Source organism: Symphalangus syndactylus, chromosome 5 (genome assembly GCF_028878055.3).
Source record: "Symphalangus syndactylus isolate Jambi chromosome 5, NHGRI_mSymSyn1-v2.1_pri, whole genome shotgun sequence".
Classification (NCBI taxonomy): domain Eukaryota; kingdom Metazoa; phylum Chordata; class Mammalia; order Primates; family Hylobatidae; genus Symphalangus; species Symphalangus syndactylus.
In genome coordinates this window covers 97,695,633-97,713,699 of record NC_072427.2, presented here as the reverse complement: position 1 = coordinate 97,713,699, position 18,067 = coordinate 97,695,633, and the positions used below count along the sequence as shown (strand labels likewise).

The following is an 18,067-nucleotide window of genomic DNA, read 5'->3' as shown; positions in this document are numbered from 1 at the left end:
AGGCAGGAGAATTGCTTGAACCCAGGAGGTGGAGGTTGCAGTGAGCCGAGATCGTGCCAATGCGCTCCAGCCTGGGCGACAAAGAGAGACTCCATCTCAAAAAAAAAAAAAATTATTGGGGCGGACACTGTGCTAACTCATGCAACTCACATGTGTCACCCTGGGCTCTGTCAACCTTTTAAGTTACCTGGCCTGTGAATTCCTCTCCTACTTAGAGACTCTTGCTTCTTTCTCTGGCCCCTTTTTCTCAGCAGATGTGTTGGTCTGTGATTTCTACCCTAATCTGTCTTCTGCACAGGCACCTTTGGCCTCCCTAAGACCCAGTGAACTCCCCCAACTCACCCCCACCCACTGTGTGTGCTTCTATCTGTCCGCCGAGCAGCCATGCCACTGGAGGAAGTTCTGGCCTCTGCCATCTCCATAGCCATTACGTCCCCACTCACCCACAGGAAGGGGCTGGCCTGTGCCAGACCACAGAAACTTTCCTTGTTTGGCGATTTTTTTTTACTGCACAAGCATTGGTAATGTGTTCTCCCTTCCAAATCCTTCCAGAGCCCAACCCACACTCTCCCTTGGCCCATTCTAGAAGCGTCAAACATATTAGATGCATGTGTCTTCCTCTATAGTTGACATTCTCCTTCCCTGACTGCCCACCCTCTTGTTTTCCTCCAAGAGGGCCATGTCTTTCAGATGCTGCAACTGGTCTTGCACACCTGAAACTCACCTGATGCTGATCACTCTCTCTTTTTCTTTTTTAAATAGTCTCACTCTGTCGCACAGGCTGGAGTACAGTGGCGCAATCTCGCCTTACTGCAGTCTCCGCCTCCTGGGTTCAAGTGACTCTCCAGAGTGACTGGGATTACAGGTGTGCACCATCACACCCGGCTAATTTTTTGTATTTTTAGTAGAGGTGAAGTTTCACCATGTTGGCCAGGCTGGTCTCGAACTCCTGACCTCAGGTGATCCACCTGCCTTCCAAAGTGTTGGGATTACAGGCGTGAGCCACTGCGCCTGGCCACTCCCTTTTTATTTTTTTCATTTTGTTTTTCTTCTTTCATGGAGCCCATAGGTTTCTTCTCTCCTTAAGAACCTTCTCTCTCTGATCTCCCTGTCCTGGCTCCTCATGGGCCGGCTCCTCAAGCAGTCTCAGAATCTAGATTCCTTAATTTCTTGTTCACCATGGCCCAGACTTGTCTTCTCTCTCTTGCCAAATTGTTTGAGCTCCTGATTCTCACAATACCATTTCCCATTCTTGTCTAAGTGGAGACGTTATGTTTAAGGGCACAGTCTTTAATGTCAACCGGATTGAGGTTCTAGGGCACACACTACCACCAAACACTGAGACCTAAGTCAAGTTACATAGCCTTGCCAAACCTTCTGCATTTGTCAGGGCAATTAATGTAACTGTTACAGCCACTCAGTGGCTTAACCCGGTAAAGGTTTAGTTCTTGGTCATATCACAGTCCAGCGAGGCTTGGGTGGTTCTCCTAGGCAGCTTGCTTCCACTGACCCAGGGATCCAGGCCTCTTCCACCCTGTAAGGTTTCAGCATAAACAGTCAAAGGACATCATCAGAGATATACTTTTAGAAGTTGGCTCTGGCAGCATTGTTTGAACCAATCGCCATGAGCAGACAAAGGAAGAAAGAGTGGAGGCGGAGCTATTGATCTTACTGTTATTCTTTTTTTTTTTTTCTTGAGAAGGAGTTTCACTCTTGTTGCCCAGGCTGGAGTGCAGTGGCACAATCTTGGCTTACTGCAACCTCTGCTTCACAGGTTCAAGTGATTCTCCTGCCTCAACCTCCCAAGTAGCTGGGACTACAGGTGTGTGCCACCACACCCAGCTAATTTTTGTATTTTTAGTAGAGACGGCGGTTTCAATATGTTGGCCAGGCTGGTCTTGAACTCCTGACCTCAGGTGATCCGCCTGCCTCAGCCTCCCAAAGTACTGGGATTACAGGCGTGAGCCACCGCACCCAGCCCTTACTGTTGTTCTTGACTAACTTCTCCCTCTCTCTGTGTTCAAGTTTTTACCAGATATTACTGCTTCCTCTATGCCCCTGTGAGGTATTTCTGACTCTAAATGCCCACCAATCTATATTTTTAAATTTCCTATAATATTATTATTACCTGATTCCTTGCTGCCAACATCTGTGGTCTCATTTAATCCTAAAATTTCTGGAAGAAACACTTTCTTGGAAAAAAGGCCTTAATAGTCCATTTTTACCTTTAAATTCTTTAATATATTTGACATACTCAAAATAATATGTGTAACACTTATGTAGGTTGTAAAAGAATAATAATACAGTGCGTTACACCCCACGGAACTAGAATCCTACAAATAACTTGGATCTACTTATGTTTTTCTCCTCCGTCCCATCCCTGTCCCTTTCAGTGGTAAATACTATGTAGAGATTTGTATTTATACAAATATGTTACACATATACTTTTAAATAACTGTTTAGTATTATTTAGTTTTTTTGGCTAATAAAAATGGTGTTGTAATATAATAAGAAATACATATTTTGGTCTTCATTTGGCTCCTGGCCAGAGATCCTAAAACCTTTGTAATTTCCTAAGTTATAAGTGTAATCAGAACATCTTTTGTTATAATATTTAGATTTTGTCCTGGGCTCCTGAAATAGCTCCAGAATGATGAAGATGAAAGGAACGTCTTTTGTTATTCATTAAAATTAGCTCCTTTTAACCACACCTGAGTTTATATAGATGAATGAATTTTGGAAAGCCCCTAATGATGGGGGGCTGGTTGTCAAGGGAATGGATCATGTGATTAGACGGCTGGAATTTAAACCTCACACCCACCCCCTATCTCCCCAAGCAGGAGAGACAGGCTGGAGGTTGTTGGGTCCATCACCAACGGTCAATGACTTAATCAACCATGCCTATATCATGAGACCTCCGTAAAAGCCCTCAACAATGGAGCTCAGAGACCTTTCAGCTCAAGGACTCCATGGAGATGCTCAGTGGGTAGAACCTTTAGGCCAGTGGCAGTGACTCACACCTGTAATCCCAGCATTTTGGGAGGCCAAAGCGGATGGATCACTTGAAGTCAGAAGTTCGAGACCAGCTTGGCCAACATGGTGAAACCCCATATCTACTAAAAATACAAAAAATTAGCTGGGCATGGTGGAAGGCATCTGTAATCCCAGCTACTTGGAAAGCTGAGACAGAGAATTGCTCGAATCCAGGAGGCAGAGGTTGCAATGAGCCAAAATCGCACCATTGCCCTCCAGCCTGGGGGACAGAGTGAGACTCCATCTCAAAAAGAAAAAAAAAAGAGAGTAGAACCCCCAGCAAGGTCATGGAACCTCCATGCGCCATCCCCAAAACCTTGCCGTGTGCATCTCTAACATTCGGCTGCTCCTGAGTTGTGTCCTTTTATAATAACTAATAATCTTGTAAGTAAACTGTTTTCCTGAGTTCTGTAAGCCAGTCTTGCAAATTCTGGAACCCAAGAAGAACATTGCGGAAATCCCTGATTTATAGGTGGTCAGTCAGAGGCCCAGGCTTGCGATTGGCATCTGATGATGGGCTGGGGGTAGTCTTGTGGGACTGGGCCCTTAGCCTGTGGTATCTGTACTAACTCCAGGTAGTTAGCGTAAGGTTTCAGCATAAACAATCAAAGGACATCATCAGAGATTAATAATTGTGAGAAAATATTCTCAAACCTTATATCTGATAAGGGGTTAATATTCAAATATATAAGGAACTTATACAACTCAACTGCAAAAAGCAAATACCTCCGTTAAAAAGTGGGCAAAGGACCTGAATAGACATTTCTCCAAGAAAGACATAAAAATTTAGATAAATTGTAGGACACACAGTTGGTATTTTCAGGAACTGGAGTATTATTTCCTTTCGGCCTATACCCAAAAGACGGATTGCTGGGTCATATAGTAGCTCTGTTTTTAATTTCTTTAGGAACCTCCATGCTCTTTTCCATAATGCCTGCACCAATCTACATTCCCACCAATAGTGCAGATGGGTTTCCTTTTCTCCACACCATCTCCAAACACTTGTTATTTCTTGTCTTTTTATTAGAAGCCACCCTAACAGGTGTGAGATGATATCTTGTTGTGGTTTTGATTTGTATTTCCCTGACAATTAGTGACGTTGGGCACCTTTCCATATACCTGTTGGCCATTTTTTTTTTTTCTTGAGAAGGAGTCTTGCTCTGTTGCCCAGGCTGGAGTACAGTGGTGCAATCTCAGCTCACTGCAGCCTCCGCCTCCCCAGTTCAAGCAGTTCTCCTGCTTCAGCCTCCCTAGTAGCTGGGATTACAGCCACATGCCACCACACCTGGCTAATATTTGTGTTTTTAGTAGAGATGGGGTTTCACCATGTTGGCCAGGCTAGTCTTGAACTCTTGACCTCAGGTGATCTGCCCACTTTGGCCTCCCAAAGTGCTGGGATTATAGGCGTGAGCCACCATGCCAGGCCTGTTGGCCATTTTTATGTCTTTCTTGGAGAAATGTCTATTCAGGTCCTTTGCCCACTTTTTAACGGAGTTATTTGCTTTTTGCAGTTGAGTTATATAAGTTCCTTATATATTTGAATATTAACCCCTTATCAGATATAAGGTTTGAGAATATTTTCTCGCAATCTGTAGGCTGCCTTTTCATTGTGTTGACTGTTTCCTTTATTGTGCAGAAGCTTTTTAGCTTGATGTGGTCCCACGTGTTTATTTTTGCATTTGGTGTCCTAGTTAATAAATCATTGCCAAGACCAAGGTCAAGAAGTTTTCCCCCTGGGGTTTCTTCTAGGAGTTTTATGGTTTCTGGTCTTATATTTGTTCTTTAATCCATTTCGTGTTGATTTTTGTGTATGCTGGAAGATAGGGATCAGTTTCATTCTTTTTCATGTGGATATTTCATTTTTCCAAAACCCCAACACCATTTATTGAAAAGACTATCCTTTCCCCTTAGTGTCTTCTTGGCCCCCTTGTTGAAAAGTTAGTTGATGGTATATCCTTGGGTTTATTTCTAGGCTTTCTGTTCTGTTCCATTAGTCTATGTGTCTGCCTCTATACCAGGATCATACTGTTTTGATTACTATAGCTTTTTTTTTTTTTTTTTTTTTTTTTTTTTTTTTTTTCATTTAGCAACTTGCTTTATTTTTATTCAATTTGATTATGTGAAAATTAAACTGAATTAATACATGTAGATATAGATTATTCATTGAAAGCCCATTGTTTGAAAATGTTAGTTTGGTTGTTGATTTCTTTTTTTTTTTTTTTTTTTTTTTTTTTTTAATATACTTTAGGGTTTTAGGGTACATGTGCACAATGTGCAGGTTTGTTACATATGTATCCATGTGCCATGTTGATTTCCTGCACCCATTAACTCGTCATTTAGCATTAGGTGTATCTCCTAATGCTGTCCCTCCCCCCTCCCCCCACCCCACAACAGTCCCCGGAGCGTGATGTTCCCCTTCCTGTGTCCATGAGTTCTCATTGTTCAATTCCCACCTATGAGTGAGAACATGCGGTGTTTGGTTTTTTGTCCTTGTGATAGTTTACTGAGAATGATGTTTTCCAGTTTCATCCATGTCCCTACAAAGGACACGAACTCATCATTTTTTATGGCTGCATAGTATTCCATGGTGTATATGTGCCACATTTTCTTAATCCAGTCTATCGTTGTTGGACATTTGGGTTGGTTCCAACTCTTTGCTATTGTGAATAGTGCCGCAATAAACATACGTGTACATGTGTCTTTATAGCAGCATGATTTATAGTCCTTTGGGTATATACCCAGTAATGGGATGGCTGGGTCAAATGGTATTTCTAGTTCGAGATCCCTGAGGAATCGCCACACTGACTTCCACAATGGTTGAACTAGTTTACAGTCCCACCAACAGTGTAAAAGTGTTCCTATTTCTCCACATCCTCTCCAGCACCTGTTGTTTCCTGATTTTTTAATGATGGCCATTCTAACTGGTGTGAGATGGTATCTCACTGTGGTTTTGATTTGCATTTCTCTGATGGCCAGTGATGATGAGCATTTCTTCATGTGTTTTTTGGCTGCATAAATGTCTTCTTTTGAGAAGTGTCTGTTCATGTCCTCTGCCCACTTTTTGATGGGGTTGTTTGTTTTTTTCTTGTAAATTTGTTTGAGTTCATTGTAGATTCTGGATATTAGCCCTTTGTCAGATGAGTAGGTTGCAAAAATTTTCTCCCATTGTGTAGGTTGCCTGTTCACTCTGATGATAGTTTCTTTTGCTGTGCAGAAGCTCTTTAGTTTAATGAGATCCCATTTGTCGATTTTGGCTTTTGTTGCCATTGCTTTTGGTGTTTTAGACATGAAGTCCTTGCCCACGCCTATGTCCTGAATGGTATTGCCTAGGTTTTCTTGTAGGATTTTAATGGTTTTAGGTCTAACATATAAGTCTTTAATCCATCTTGAATTAATTTTTGTATAAGGTGTAAGGAAGGGATCCAGTTTCAGCTTTCTACATATGGCTAGCCAGTTTTCCCAGCACCATTTATTAAATAGGGAATCCTTTCCCCATTGCTTGTTTTTGTCAGGTTTGTCAAAGATCAGATAGTTGTAGCTATGCGGCATCATTTCTGAGGGCTCTGTTCTGTTCCATTGATCTATGTCTCTGTTGTGGTACCAGTACCATGCTGTTTTGGTTACCGTAGCCTTGTAGTATAGTTTAAAGTCAGGTAGCGTGATGCCTCCAGCTTTGTTCTTTTGGCTTAGGATTGACTTGGCGATGCGGGCTCTTTTTTGGTTCCATATGAACTTTAAAGTAGTTTTTTCCAATTCTGTGAAGAAAGTCATTGGTAGCTTGATGGGGATGGCATTGAATCTATAAATTACCTTGGGCAGTATGGCCATTTTCATGATATTGATTCTTCCAACCCATGAGCATGGAATGTTCTTCCATTTGTTTGTATCCTCTTTTATTTCATTGAGCAGTGGTTTGTAGTTCTCCTTGAAGAGGTCCTTCACATCCCTGGTAAGTTGGATTCCTAGGTATTTTATTCTCTTTGAAGCAATTGTGAATGGGAGTTCACTCATGATTTGGCTCTCTGTTTGTCTGTTATTGGTGTACAAGAATGCTTGTGATTTTTGTACATTAATTTTGTATCCTGAGACTTTGCTGAAGTTGCTAATCAGCTTAAGGAGATTTTGGGCTGAGACAATGGGGTTTTCTAGATATACAATCATGTCATCTGCAAACAGGGACAATTTGACTTCCTCTTTTCCTAATTGAATACCCTTTATTTCCTTCTCCTGCCTGATTGCTCTGGCCAGAACTTCCAGCACTATGTTGAATAGTAGCGGTGAGAGAGGGCATCCCTGTCTTGTGCCAGTTTTCAGAGGGAATGCTTCCAGTTTTTGCCCATTCAGTATGATATTGGCTGTGGGTTTGTTGTAGATAGCTCTTATTATTTTGAGATACGTCCCATCAATACCTAATTTATTGAGAGTTTTTAGCATGAAGGGTTGTTGAATTTTGTCAAAGGCCTTTTCTGCATCTATTGAGATAATCATGTGGTTTTTGTCTTTGGTTCTGTTTATATGCTGGATTACATTTATTGATTTGCGTATGTTGAACCAGCCTTGCATCCCAGGGATGAAGCCCACTTGATCATGGTGGATAAGCTTTTTGATGTGCTGCTGGATTCGGTTTGCCAGTATTTTATTGAGGATTTTTGCATCAATGTTCATCAAGGATATTGGTCTGAAATTCTCTTTTTTGGTTATGTCTCTGCCAGGTTTTGGTATCAGGACGATGCTGGCTTCGTAAAATGTGTTAGGGAGGATTCCCTCTTTTTCTATCGATTGGGATAGTTTCAGAAGGAATGGTACCAGTTCCTCCTTGTACCTCTGGTAGAATTCAGCTGTGAATCCATCAGGTCCTGGACTCTTTTTGGTTGGTAAGCTATTGATTATTGCCACAATTTCAGAACCTGTTATTGGTCTATTCAGAGATTCAACTTCTTCCTGGTTTAGTCTTGGGAGGGTGTATTTGTCGAGGAATTTATCCATTTCTTCCAGATTTTCTAGTTTATTTGCATAGAGGTGTTTGTAGTATTCTCTGATGGTAGATTGTATTTCTGTGGGATCGGTGGTGATATCCCCTTTTTCGTTTTTTATTGCATCTATTTGATTCTTCTCTCTTTTCTTCTTTATTAGTCTTGCTAGTGGTCCATCAATTTTGTTGATCTTTTCAAAAAACCAGCTCCTAGATTCATTAATTTTTTGAAGGGTTTTTTGTGTCTCTATTTCCTTCAGTTCTGCTCTGATTTTAGTTATTTCTAGCCTTCTGCTAGCTTTTGAATGTGTTTGCTCTTGCTTTTCTAGTTCTTTTAATTGTGATGTTAGGGTGTCAATTTTGGATCTTTCCTGCTTTCTCTTGTGGGCATTTAGTGCTATAAATTTCCCTCTACACACTGCTTTGAACGTGTCCCAGAGATTCTGGTATGTTGTGTCTTTGTTCTCGTTGGTTTCAAAGAACATCTTTATTTCTGCCTTCATTTCATTATGTACCCAATAGTCATTCAGGAGCAGGTTGTTCAGTTTCCATGTAGTTGAGCGGTTTTGACTGAGTTTCTTAATCCTGAGTTCTAGTTTGATTGCACTGTGGTCTGAGAGACAGTTTGTTATAATCTCTGTTCTTTTACATTTGCTGAGAAGAGCTTTACTTCCAACTATGTGGTCAATTTTGGAATAGGTGTGGTGTGGTGCTGAAAAAAATGTATATTCTGTTGATTTGGGGTGGAGAGTTCTGTAGATGTCTATTAGGTCCACTTTATGTAGAGCTGAGTTCAATTCCTGGATATCCTTGTTAACTTTCTGTCTCGTTGATCTGTCTAATGCTGACAGTGGGGTGTTAAAATCTCCCATTATTATTGTGTGGGAGTGTAAGTCCCTTTGTAGGTCACTGAGGACTTGCTTTATGAATCTGGGTGCTCCTGTGTTGGGTGCATATATATTTAGGATAGTTAGCTCTTCTTGTTGAATTGATCCCTTTACCATTATGTAATGGCCTTCTTTGTCTCTTTTGATCTTTGTTGGTTTAAAGTCTATTTTATCAGAGACTAGGATTGCAACCCCTGCCTTTTTTTGTTTTCCAGTTGCTTGATAGATCTTCCTCCATCCCTTTATTTTGAGTCTATGTGTGTCTCTGCACGTGAGATGGGTTTCCTGAATACAGCACACTGATGGGTCCTGACTCCTTATCCAGTTTGCCAGTCTGTGTCTTTTGATTGGAGCATTTAGGCCATTTACATTTAACGTGAATATTGTTATGTGTGAATCTGATCCTGTCATTATGATGTTAGTTGGTTATTTTGCTCGTTAGTTGCTATAGTTTCTTCCTAGCCTCGGCGGTCTTTACAATTTGGCATGTTTTTGCAGGGGCTGGTACCGGTTGTTCCTTTCCATGTTTAGTGCTTCCTTCAGGAGCTCTTTTAGGGCAGGCCTGGTGGTGACAAAATCACTCAGCGTTTGCTTGTCTGTAAAGTATTTTATTTCTCCTTCACTTATGAAGCTTAGTTTGGCGGGATAGGAAATTCTGGGTTGAAAATTCTTTTCTTTAAGAATGTTGAATATCGGCCCCCACTCTCTTCTGGCTTGTAGTGTTTCTGCCGAGAGATCAGCTGTTAGTCTGATGGGCTTCCCTTTGTGGGTAACCCGACCTTTCTCTCTGGCTGCCCTTAACATTTTTTCCTTCATTTCCACTTTGGTGAATCTGACAATTATGTGTCTTGGAGTTGCCCTTCTCGAGGAGTATCTTTGTGGCGTTCTCTGTATTTCCTGAATCTGAATGCTGGCCTGCCTTGCTAGATTGGGGAAGTTCTCCTGGATAATATCTTGCAGAGTGTTTTCCAACTTGGTTCCATTCTCCCCATCATTTTCAGGTACACCAATCAGACGTAGGTTTGGTCTTTTCACATAGTCCCAAATTTCTTGGAGGCTTTGTTCATTTCTTTTTATTCTTTTTTCTCTAAACTTCCCTTCTCTCTTCATTTCATTCATTTCATCTTCTATCAGCGATACCCTTTCTTCCAGTTGATCGCATCTGCTACTGAGGCTTCTGCATTCTTCGCGTAGTTCTCGAAACTTGGCTTTCAGCTCCATCATCTCCTTTAAGCCCTTCTCTCCATTGGTTATTCTAGTTATCCATTCTTCTAATTTTTTTTCAAAGTTTTTAACTTCTTTGCTATTGTTTTGAATTTCCTCTCGTAGCTCAGAGTAGTTTGATCGTCTGAAGCCTTCTTCTCTCAACTCATCAAAGTCATCCTCCATCCAGCTTTGTTCCGTTGCTGGTGAGGAACTGCGTTCCTTTGGAGGAGGAGAGGTGCTCTGTTTTTTAGAGTTTCCAGTTTTTTTGGTCTGTTTTTTCCCCATCTTTGTGGTTTTGTCTACTTTTTGTCTTCGATGATGGTGATGTACAGATGGGTTTTTGGTGTGGATGTCCTTTCTGTTTGTTAATTTTCCTTCTACCAGACAAGACCCTCAGCTGCAGGTCTGTTGGAGTTTACTAGAGGTCCACTCCAGACCCTGTTTGGCTGGGTGTCAGCACCGGTGGCTGCAGAACAGCGGATTTTCGTGAGACCACAAATTCAGCTGTCTGATAGTTCCTCTGAAAGTTTTGTCTCAGAGGAGTACCCGGTTGAATGAGGTGTCAGTCTGTCCCACTGGGGGGGTGCCTCCCAGTTAGGCTGCTCAGGGGTGAGGGACCCACTTTAGGAGGCAGTCTGTCCGTTCTCAGATCACCAGCTGTGTGCTGGGAGAACCACTACTCTCTTCAAAGCTGTCAGTCAGACAGGGACATTTAAGGCTGTGGAGGTTCTCGCTGACTTTTTGGTTGTCTGTGCCCTGCCCCCAGAGGTGGAGCCTACAGAGGCAGGCAGGCCTCCTTGAGCTGTGGTGGGCTCCACCCAGTTCGAGCTTCCTGGCTGCTTTGTTTACCTAAGCAAGCCTGGGCAATGGCGGGCGCCCCTCCCCCAGCCTCGTTGCCGCCTTGCAGCGTGATCTCAGACTGCTGTGCTAGCAATCAGCAAGACTCTGTGGGCATAGGACCCTCCGAGCCAGGTGCGGGACACAATCTCCTAGTGTGCCGTTTTCCAGGCCCGTTGGAAAAGCGCAGTATTAGGACGGGACTGACCCGATATTCCAGGTGCCGTCTGTTTTCCCTTTCTTTGACTAGGAAAGGGAACTCCCTGACCCCTTGCGCTTCCCGAGTGAGGCAATGCCTCGCCCTGCTTCGGCTCGCGCACAGTGCGCTTCACCGACTGTCCTGAACCCACTGTTAGGCACTCCCTAGTGAGATGAAACCGGTACCTCAAGCAGAAATGCAGAAATCACCCGTCTTCTGTGTCGCTGGGGCTGGGAGCTGGAGACCGGAGCTGTTCCTATTCGGCCATCTTGGCTCCACCCTCTACTATAGCTTTTATGAGTAAGTAGTGTGATGCTTCCAGTTTTGTTATTTTTGCTCAAGATTGCTTTGGCTATTCATGGTCTTTTGCAGTTCCATATGAATTTCAGGACTGTTTTTTCTATTTCTGTGGACAATGTCGTTGGAATTTTATAGGGATTGCACTGAGCCTGTAGATCACTTTGGGCAGTATGAACACTATAACCATATAAATTCTTCCAGTCCATAAGCATGGGATATCTTTTCATTTATTTGTGTCTTGCTCAATTTCTTTCATCAATGTATGTATAGATTTCTGTGTGCAGATCTTTCACCTCTTTGGTTAAATTTATTCCTAGGTAATTTTTTATGCTATTGTAAATAGGATTGTTTTCTTTTTCAAATAGTTTGTTGTTAGTATATAGAAACTACTGATTTTTGTATGCTGATTTTGTATCCTGCAACTTTGCTAAACTTGTTAGTTCTAATAGTTTTTGGTGGAGTCTTTAAGATTTTCTATATATAAAAGCATGTTATCTATAAACAGTGACAGTTTAACTTCATTCTTTCTGATTTAGATGCCTTTTATTTCTTTTTCTAGCCTAAATCCTCTCTGGCTAGGACTTCCAATACTATGTTGAAGAGAAATGGTGAGAATGGGCATCCTTGATCTTAGAGAAAAAGCTTTCAGCTTTTCACTGTAGAGTATGATATTAGCTGGATGATTATCATATATGGCCTTTATTATGTTGAGCTACATTCCTTCTATACCTAATTTGTTGAGAGAAAATTGATGAATTTTATCTTTACAATTAAGCCTTAACATTTTACAAATTGTGGCAAAAACACATAACATGCAATTTTTTTGTTGTTTGTTTGTTTTTTGTTTTGTTTTTTGTTTTTGAGACGGAGTTTCGCTCTGTCGCCCAGGCTGGAGTGCAGTGGCGCAATCTCAGCTCACTGCAAGCTCCGCCTCCCGGGTTCACGCCATTCTCCTGCCTCAGCCTCTCCAAGTAGCTGGGACTACAGGCGCCCGCCACCACGCCCGGCTAATTTTTTGTATTTTTTAGTAGAGACGGGGTTTCATCGTGGTCTTGATCTCCTGACCTCGTGATCCACCGGCCCCAGCCTCCCAAAGTGCTGGGATTACAAGCGTGAGCCACCGCGCCCGGCTTATAACATAAAATTTACCATCTTAAACATTTATTTTATTTATTATTATTTTTTTTTGAGACAGTGTTTCATTCTTGTCGCCCAGGCTGGAGTGCAGTGGCTCAATCTCCGCTCACTGCAACCTCTGCGTCCTGGGTTCAAGTGATTCTCCTGCCTCAGCTTCCTGAGTAACTGGGATTACAGGCATGTGCCACCACGCCTGGCTAATTTTTGTATTTTTTTTAGTAGAGATGGGGTTTCACCACATTGGCCAGGCTGGTCTTGAGCTCCTGACCTCAGGCGATTCACCTGCCTTGGCCTTCCAAAGTGCTGGGATTATAGACATGAGCCACCACGCCCCGCCTACCATCTTGACCATTTCTAAGTGTACAGTTTGGTCGTGTTAAGTATATTCATATTGTTGTGCAACCAATCTCCAGAATTTTTTCATCTTGAAAATCGCAACTCAAAACCCATAAAACAACTCCCCATTGCTCCCTCCCTTAGCTCCTGGCACCCACCATTCCACTTTCTGTCTCTATGGATTTCACTACTCTAGGTCCCGCATGTAAGTGGAATCACACAGTATTTGTCTTTTTGTGACTGGCTTACTTCACTTAGCATAACGTCTTCAAGGTTCATCCACGTTGAAGCATGTGTCAGTTCTTAGGAGTCGGCCTTGGTCAGATGGGTAGTGGGGGATCTTAAGCAGGCAGAGAGTGATGAGATTAGAAAGACCACAGTGGAGGGCAAAGGGGAGAGAACCATTTGAAGGGGAGAAAATGGAAGGAAGGAGTCCAGCGAGTCCTTTTTAAGGCTGAATGATACTCCATCCTCTGTATATACCACATCTTATTTATCCATTCATCCATCAAAAGACACCTGAGTTGGTTCCACCTCTTGGCTGTTGTGAATATGCCGCTATGAACATGGATGTGAAGCCATGGTGTTTTTTTCTGTTGCTTCTGGTTCCATTTGAGTCTCCTTCTTGTATCTCACAGCCATGGGTTCTCATGCACTCATGTACCCCACTGCTAGTGAATCCTTCTCCTTTCCTCCTGGATAATCCACTTCAAGACTTTCTTCCCCTGAGCAGCTAGCTCCAGTGCCTGGTGGCGAAGGCACCAGGAGTAGGCTCCAAGAGCCAAGGAGGAGCTTCAGAAGGGATGGAGGTTATAACCTTCCCTTTGTTCATTCGTCCCATAATTCTTTGAGCATTTACTGAGCATCAGGACCAGTGTAAGTGCTGGGAGCAGGAGCTCCCTGTCTAGTCTGGAGAGAGACAAATGAGCAAATAAGTACAGCCATGCGGGGAGAGCAATACACAGAGCAGGAGAGGCAGAGAGAAGGAAACCACGGACTGCTGCCTGGGAGATGGTACAACTGAGAAGACAGGGGAGAAGGAAGTATTTCCTAGCAGGCAGAGGAGCATGTGCCAAGATAAAGAGATGTCAAGAGTCGCAGCCTGGCTTTCTGGGGCTGTAGTGAGACCTGCAGGCTGCGACACAGGCTGGGGTGGGAGAATAACGGCTGTGAAGGAGCTAGGAAGGTAGAAAAGGCAAGTCATATGGGGCCTTGTGCACAGTTCTGAGGAGTCGGACTTGGTAGATGGGTGGTGGGGGATCTTAAGCAGGCAGGGAGTGATGAGATTAGAAGGAGCACAGGGGGCCGGGTATGGTGGCTCACGCCTGTAATCCCAGCAGTTTGGGTGGCCGAAGCAGGTGGATCACCGGGGATCAGGAGTTCGAGACCAGCCTGGCCAACATGGTAAAACCCCATCTCTACTAAAAATACAAAAATTAGCCGGGCATGGTGGCAGTCGCCTGTAAGCTACTTGGTCGGCTGGGGCAGGAGAATTGCTTGAACCTGGGAGGCAGAGGTTGCAGTGAGCCAAGATTGCACCACTACACGGCAGACTGGGTGACAGAGCAAGACTCTGTCAAAAAAAAAAAAAAAAAAAAGCACAGTGGAGGGCAAAGGGAGAACCATTTGAAGGGAAGAAAAAGGGAGTCCAGTTACTAGACTTGCCGCAAAACTGACAGGGCTGGAACTGAGGCTGTGGCAGGAGAGTAGGAGGAGATGAAAGGTGCACGTGTGGAGCCAGAGGTGGCTGGAAAGAGTAAAGACAATCATTGCACACGGCGGAGTGCCCGGAGTGGCCAACGCTGAAGGCAGAGATCCTGGCCTCGGCTCTCAGTGGTTTGGTAGTGGCAGGGATGGACTTGGGGCTGAATGGAGTGTGCAGAAAGGAGAAGACAGCCCAGACCCAGTGCATTTTGCAGGGCCCTGTGCAAAATGAAAATGCAAAGCCCCTTGTTCAAAAATATATCAGCATTTCCACCAGGCACAGGAATGAGCTTACTCTGGGTGGGCAGGCCTGCAGAGGGCACTGGGATAGAGGAATCAGAGACCACCAAGGTGATGAGCACCAGGGAGCTGAGGTCAGTGAGAAATCCCCCAACAGGGGCATTTACGCACCAGAAGTTCCAGAGATAGGGAAGGATTAGGATCAGCCCTCATCTCTTGGATGGGATTGTGATAAGTCCCTGTGATCTCCTCAAAGGGATCAGTTTCGGGGTGTGCATGGGACAGGGGCATACTGAGGAGGGGAGGGTACAGGATGGGAGGGGAGATGCAGGGGAGGCGTAGAGATCCTTTCTAGAAGGCTGACTGAAGGAAAAGTGTAAGTGTGGAGAGAGGTCCTGGGAACTGGGGAAGGCAGTTTTTGTTGTTAGAGGGTAGAGGAGTTTGTCATCTATAAGACGTGAGCAGACATGCACAGGACTTTGTGTGGCTGGGGTCCCTGCCCCTGTGCCTTCATACTCTCCCTGACCTATGCTTCTTCACAGCACCAGCCCTTGGCCTCTCTGGACATGAACCCCCCACAAGCATCTCCAGATTTGAGCCTTTTCTTCTAAATCTCGGCCCACCTCAAATGCAGAACAGTTTTTTTTTTTTTAATGACTTTATGATCGTGTCCTTCAAACTGCCTGCTCCTAATAACTTCCCTTATCTCTCAATAGCACCACTGCTTCCCCAGCCCTGCAGCTTCAGATCTGAAACCATCCTTGATCGGTCCCTCACCCACCCTTTCATGGAGACTGGGGTAGTGGGGTTCAGAGATCAACCTGCAGGCCCCGCTCTTCTCTAGCTGTGTGAGGTTACTGAACCTCCCTGTGTCTGCTGTCTCAGCCACAAAATTGATGTGTGTGTGTGTGTGTGTAAGTGTGTGTGTGTGTGCACAAGTGTGTGTGTATTACAAACAGCCTATCTCATAAATAAATATCTGTATTTATTGGGCTCCTACAGTGGGCCAAGTGTGGGAACTAGATGATGAACAAAACAAAAATAGTCTCTCACTATACAAGTGTTGAGAACAGTGGCTCACATCATGCTACCTGTTATATTATAAGTGAATGGAACTTTGCAAAGTCTCTAAAATTCTCTCCTCTTCCATTCCTTGCTCTTTAAGCCTGTAACTCCCCCCTATGTACATTCTTAAAATTGCTTCCAAACTGCTCTCCTTGCCTTTGGTTCCCGTTTCTCTCCCAGGGAATCCTCTACACTGTCCCCTAAAGACAATAGTGTCAGGCCATTTCTTTAGGCTCCCTGTTGCTTGCTTAGCTAAGGCTTTGAAAACGTCTCCGTCTTGTTCCAGTTTACATTTCCTATTCATTCGCTGTGGTCGCCCCGCCTACTCCCGCCTTTCCAGCCTGTGGCCAGCCCCTGCAGGCGTCCTAGCGCACTGCCTTAGTGTTCATGCTTTCTCTCTGGCCTGCCTCTACCCAATTTCCGCTCTTTCTTTCAAGATCCAGCCGCTCTGCTCCCACCCACAGCGGTCTCTCCCGCCTCTGACCTAGCACCTCTTGTCTGCACCGTGTCCTGCTGACATTGATTCACTGTTTCCACTATCAGACACCAGCTCTCACATGTGTGTTTTGACTCTCTAGCTCTATTGCAAATCCTGCGAAAGCAAGGTAGGGTTTTTATTTATTTATTTATTTGAGACGCAGTCTTGCTCAGTCGCCCAGGCTGGAGTGCAGTGGCACAATCTCGGTTCACCGTAACCTCTGCCTCCCAGGTTGAAGCAATTCTTGTGCCTCAGCCTCCCGTGTAGCTGGTACTACAGGCACATGCCACCACGCCCGGCTAATTTTTGTATTTTTAGTAGAGATGGGGTTTTGCCATGTGGGCCAGGCTGGTCTCGAATTCCTGACCTCAGGTGATCTGCCTGCCTCCGCCTCCCAAAGTGCTGGGATTACAGGCGTGAGCCACTGTGCCTGGTCCTCTTTTTACTTTTTTTTTTTCTGATGGTACTTAGCACAGTGCCTTATCCGCCATAGGTGTCCAACTGATATTTACTGATTTTAATGATGTTGTGCCAGGGTGCCAAAAAACAAATCTTCATGTCAATTAGTTTATTTCATTCATTCATTCATTCATCAGATATTTACTTGCCTTCTACAGTGGGTGAGGTGTGGGAATTAGATGATGAACAAAACAGAAATAGTCTCTCCTGGAGCTTATGTTCATGTAGAGGAGATTGATTCTCAAAATAAACAAACAAATAAAATATTTCAAAGCGTGGTAAAGGTCATAAAAGAACCAAGAATCTTCATTCAATGTTCTTCATATTTTAACCAGTGCAAAATGAAAATGCAAAACCCCTTGTTCAAAAATAGATCAGAATTTCGACTGGGTGCGGCAGCTCACACCTGTAATCCCAGCACTTTGGGAGGCCGAGGCAGGCAAATCACTGGAGGTCAGGAGTTCGAGACCAGCCTGGCCAACATGGTGAAACCCCTTCTCTACTAAAAATACAAAAATTAGCTGGGCATAGTGGCATGCGCCTGTAGTCCCAGCTACTGGGGAGGCTGAGGCAGGAGAATTGCTTGAAGCAGGGAGGCAGAGGTTGCAGTGACCGAGATCGTGCCATTGCACTCCAGCCTGGGCGACAGAACGAGAATCAGTTTCAAAAAAAAAAAAAAAAAAAAATTCAAGATGGCGCCAGCAGAGCATTAAACCCAGCTCTGGGACTTCTACGACAGGATCATGATGCTGGCTCTGCCCATATTGGGTGCTTTAATGAGACAGAAAATAAGCAGAGAAACTCTCCATTTGATTTGAATCCAGCTCAGCATATTTATTTACACAGAATGCTGTAGGCTATGTGGTGTCCCTGTGTGGGATGCAACGTGAAGTTCTGGGTGTTTCCTGCCTTTCAGATTGCTTGTCTTACTCAGCTTTGCAAGTCCTATCCCGAAGGTGCTATGGGAAGCAGAGATGCAAAATCATCGTCAACAATCACCATTTTGGAAGCCCCTGTTTGCCAGGCGTGAAAAAATACCTCACTGTGACCTACGCATGTGGTAAGAACACACCCCCGACCAGCTGCCTGAAGACACTGCCTCTTTTGGGGGAGGGTGGTGACCATGTGAACGGCAGGAGTTTGCCCAGAACAGGCCAAACACTGCTCCTCCTGAAGCTGTTTGGTCATCCCAGATACCCGAGAGCCCTTTTTTC

General features: G+C 44.1%; 1 protein-coding gene across 8 annotated transcripts in view; it reads left to right on the top strand.

Annotated features, from left to right (window-relative positions):
* The window catches only part of EVA1C (eva-1 homolog C), a 117,653-nt gene that overhangs the window by 79,193 nt on the left and 20,393 nt on the right, over nt 1-18,067 (top strand). For all 8 annotated transcript variants that reach the window (XR_010120794.1, XM_055279493.2, XM_055279491.2 and 5 more), the window contains one exon: nt 17,770-17,913. Coding sequence is in view for 7 of the 8 variants with exons in the window: in XM_055279493.2 (XP_055135468.1) it covers nt 17,770-17,913 (144 nt within the window). In the remaining variant the exon portion in view is untranslated. The remainder of the gene's footprint in view (nt 1-17,769; nt 17,914-18,067) is intronic.